The sequence below is a fragment of the Protobothrops mucrosquamatus genome, unplaced genomic scaffold (genome assembly GCF_001527695.2).
Source record: "Protobothrops mucrosquamatus isolate PMUCROS unplaced genomic scaffold, P.Mucros_1.0 scaffold4996, whole genome shotgun sequence".
NCBI classification, from domain to species: Eukaryota; Metazoa; Chordata; class Lepidosauria; order Squamata; family Viperidae; genus Protobothrops; species Protobothrops mucrosquamatus.
Genome location: NW_015390877.1, coordinates 156,536 through 159,758, shown reverse-complemented (window position 1 = coordinate 159,758; position 3,223 = coordinate 156,536). Strand labels below are relative to the sequence as shown.

At 48.1% G+C, this 3,223-nt stretch overlaps 1 protein-coding gene across 1 annotated transcript in view; it reads left to right on the top strand.

Moving 5' to 3' along the window:
* LOC107299478 (plexin-A4-like) overlaps window positions 1–3,223 on the top strand; it is a gene marked incomplete at its 5' end in the record, with an annotated part of 61,810 nt that overhangs the window by 1,341 nt on the left and 57,246 nt on the right. Inside the window, one exon of the mRNA XM_015828832.1 lies at window positions 404–521. Coding sequence (XP_015684318.1) covers window positions 404–521 — 118 coding nt within the window. The remainder of the gene's footprint in view (window positions 1–403; window positions 522–3,223) is intronic.

Genomic DNA, 3,223 nt, shown 5'->3' with positions numbered 1-3,223 from the left:
CCATCCATCCATATCTATCTATCTATCTATCTATCCATCCATCCATCCGCCCGCCCAACCACCCATCCATCCATCCATCCATCCATCCATCCATCCATCCATCCAATCATACATACATACATACATACATACATACATACACACACACACACACACCCGTCTATCTGTCTGTCCGTCCGTCGTCCATCCATCCATCCATCCATCCATCCATCTAACCATCCACCCATCCACCCACTCACCCACCCACCCACTCACCCATCTATCCATCCATCTAACCATCCATCTAACCATCCATCTTGCAATAAATCCAGCCAGTAAGATGCTATGAATCCAGCTTTGGATACTGCGAAGTAGTTTAGCAGAGGAAAAGCTCAGCCTTTAAGTGTCTCTGTTTTCCTTCTAGAATTGTCTGTGAGATGGCCGAGGCAAAACTCAGTCAGCATGCAGGATATGTGGACATTTGTGTGGCTGAATGCAGACCAGAATTCATGGCGAAATCGTCCCAGTTCTATTACTTCACGGTAAGTCTGTGCTTCAGATCACCCAGATGGCCTTTTAAAGTAGCTCTGTCTTCTCGGAGATTGTGTGGATAGCAGGAAAAAACCAGGTCGCTTTAAAGAGCAGAGCGAAGAGGAATGGAATGGGATGGGATGGGATGGGATAAGCTTATTTTCCAGTTAGGGCAGTGGTTCTCAACCTATGGGTCGGGACCCCATTTGGGGTCGATCGACCATTTCATGGGGGTCACCAAGCAAGGCTGTCCGCCATTTTTTTTGTCCATTTTTTCCCCCTTTTCCGGCAGGTGCCTTACCTCCCTTGGGCTGGGCCAGCTGGTGGTCGGCCTGCTCCGTCTCTGCCGCTTGCCAGCTATGCCTCCGCCGGCGCAGGGGGTGGAACCACGCATGTGCGGCGCTCCCGGGCAGGGGAAGTCCTCGACTTACGACCGGTTGGGCAGTCCTCGACTTACAACCGGTTTAGTCCTCGACTTACGATCGGTTTAGTCCTCGACTTACGACCAGTTTAGTCCTCAACTTATGACCAGTTGGGGTTGCGGCATTAAAAAGGTTGAGAACCACTGAGTTAGGGCTTATATTCGGGAAAATACGGTACCAAATGTGTCCGTCTGGCTGACGATCTTAACGGGCTTATTTTGGGGGTGGGACTTATATTACTAGCATCCTGAAAAATCATGCTAGGGCTTATTTTCAGATTAGGTCTTATTTTGGGGAAAATACGGTAATATTGGCTTTTGAGGCTAGGCCAGGGGTAGGCAACCTTGGCTCCTTTATGACTGGTGGACTTCAACTCCCAGAATTCCTGAGCCAGCCGTGCTGAGGGGAAAGGGAGAGGTTTCCATGCTGAGCCATGCTTAACTGGGGCTTAACTGGGGCTTATTTTTGGGGTGGGGCTTATATTACGAGCATCCTGAAAAAAATCATGCTAGGGTTTATTTTCCAGTTAGGGCTTATATTTGGGAAAATACGGTATATCGCGAAAAGTCCAGTGCTAAAGAGAAAAATTTGCCTGTATTTTTATTTTTTATTTTTTTAACCAGCTTGAGGGAAAGGCTTCCCCTTGGAAATCCCTCTCCGATGGAAATCTCGCCGGAGTGAAATAAGATATTTTTTGCCCTTGCTGCCTAATGAGGTTGGCCTTAGGGCGTATTTGAATATTCTGGCGTTTCACACATCCCCGACCTCTCCGTTGTGTCATGTTTGTGCTCGCTTGCAAAGGGAGACATTTGGGAGAACGGTTCGCAAAGTGACGGTGGAAGGGGATCTCCTGCCCTTAGGAAACCGGGGAGCGTTTTTAGTTTCTCTGGAAAGATTTAGAGACATGCTCCATGTTAGAGGTCCCCAACCTGGTCCACTTTACGACTTGTGGACTTCAACTCCCAGAATTCCTCAGCCAGCCTTGTCCACTTTGCGACTTGTGGACTTCAGCTCCCAGAATTCCTCAGCCAGCCTTGTCCACTTTGCGACTGGTGGACTTCAACTCCCAGAATTCCTCAGCCAGCCTTGTCCACTTTGTGACTTGTGGACTTCAACTCCCAGAATTCCTCAGCCAGCCTTGTCCACTTTGCGACTTGTGGACTTCAACTCCCAGAATTCCTCGGCCTGCCTTGTCCACTTTGCGACTTGTGGACTTCAACTCCCAGAATTCCTCAGCCAGCCTTGTCCACTTTGTGACTTGTGGACTTCAGCTCCCAGAATTCCTCAGCCAGCCTTGTCCACTTTGTGACTTGTGGACTTCAACTCCCAGAATTCCTCAGCCAGCCTTGTCCACTTTGCGACTTGTGGACTTCAACTCCCAGAATTCCTCAGCCAGCCTTGTCCACTTTGTGACTTGTGGACTTCAGCTCCCAGAATTCCTCAGCCAGCCTTGTCCCATAATTGAGGGACCCAGCATTGTCTGAAAACGCTTTCCGGGGTCATGTGGTCCTCGGCTTATGACCACACTTGAGGCCCAACATTTCTGTTGTTGAGCGAGACATTTGTGAAGTGAGTTTTGCCCCATTTTACGACCTCTCTTGCCACAAAAGGGGATCACGTGACCCCGGGACACTGCAACTGTCATAAGTACAAGTCAGTTGCCAAGCGTCCGAATTTGGATCACCTGATCATGGGGAGGCTGCAACTGTCATAACTGTGAAAAATGATAGCGAGTCACTTTTTTCAGTGCCGTTGTAACTCTGAACGGTCACGAAACGAACGGTTGTAAGTCGAGGCGTCCTGTGATCCCCTTTCGCGACCTTCTGACAAGCACAGTCAGTGGTGGAAGCCAGTTTCGCTTAACAACCGTGTTACTAATTTAACAACAGCCGTGATTCACTTAACATCTGTGGCAAGGAAAGTCGTAGAATACGGCAAATTGCGCTCAACAAAAATAAAACCAATAAAATGGGGCAAAACTCGCTTCACAAATGTCTCGCTTAGCAACGGGGAAATTTTGGGGCTCAGTTTTGGTTGTAAGTCAAGGACTTACCTGTGCAGCTGATTCCTCTTTGCCTCACACACACACGCACACACACCCTGTGAATCACACCCTCTAATATTCGTTAAGGCAGCTGTGAATTATTAATAGACCACCGCAACATGAAACACACACCTGTAAATGAGATGATAATAGGTTTTTGTGTGATGATTGTAAGACCTCCGGAAATTTATAGATTCTCTCTCGGGACTGGAAAGAACTATTATTTATTTTACTTTATGTACAGCAG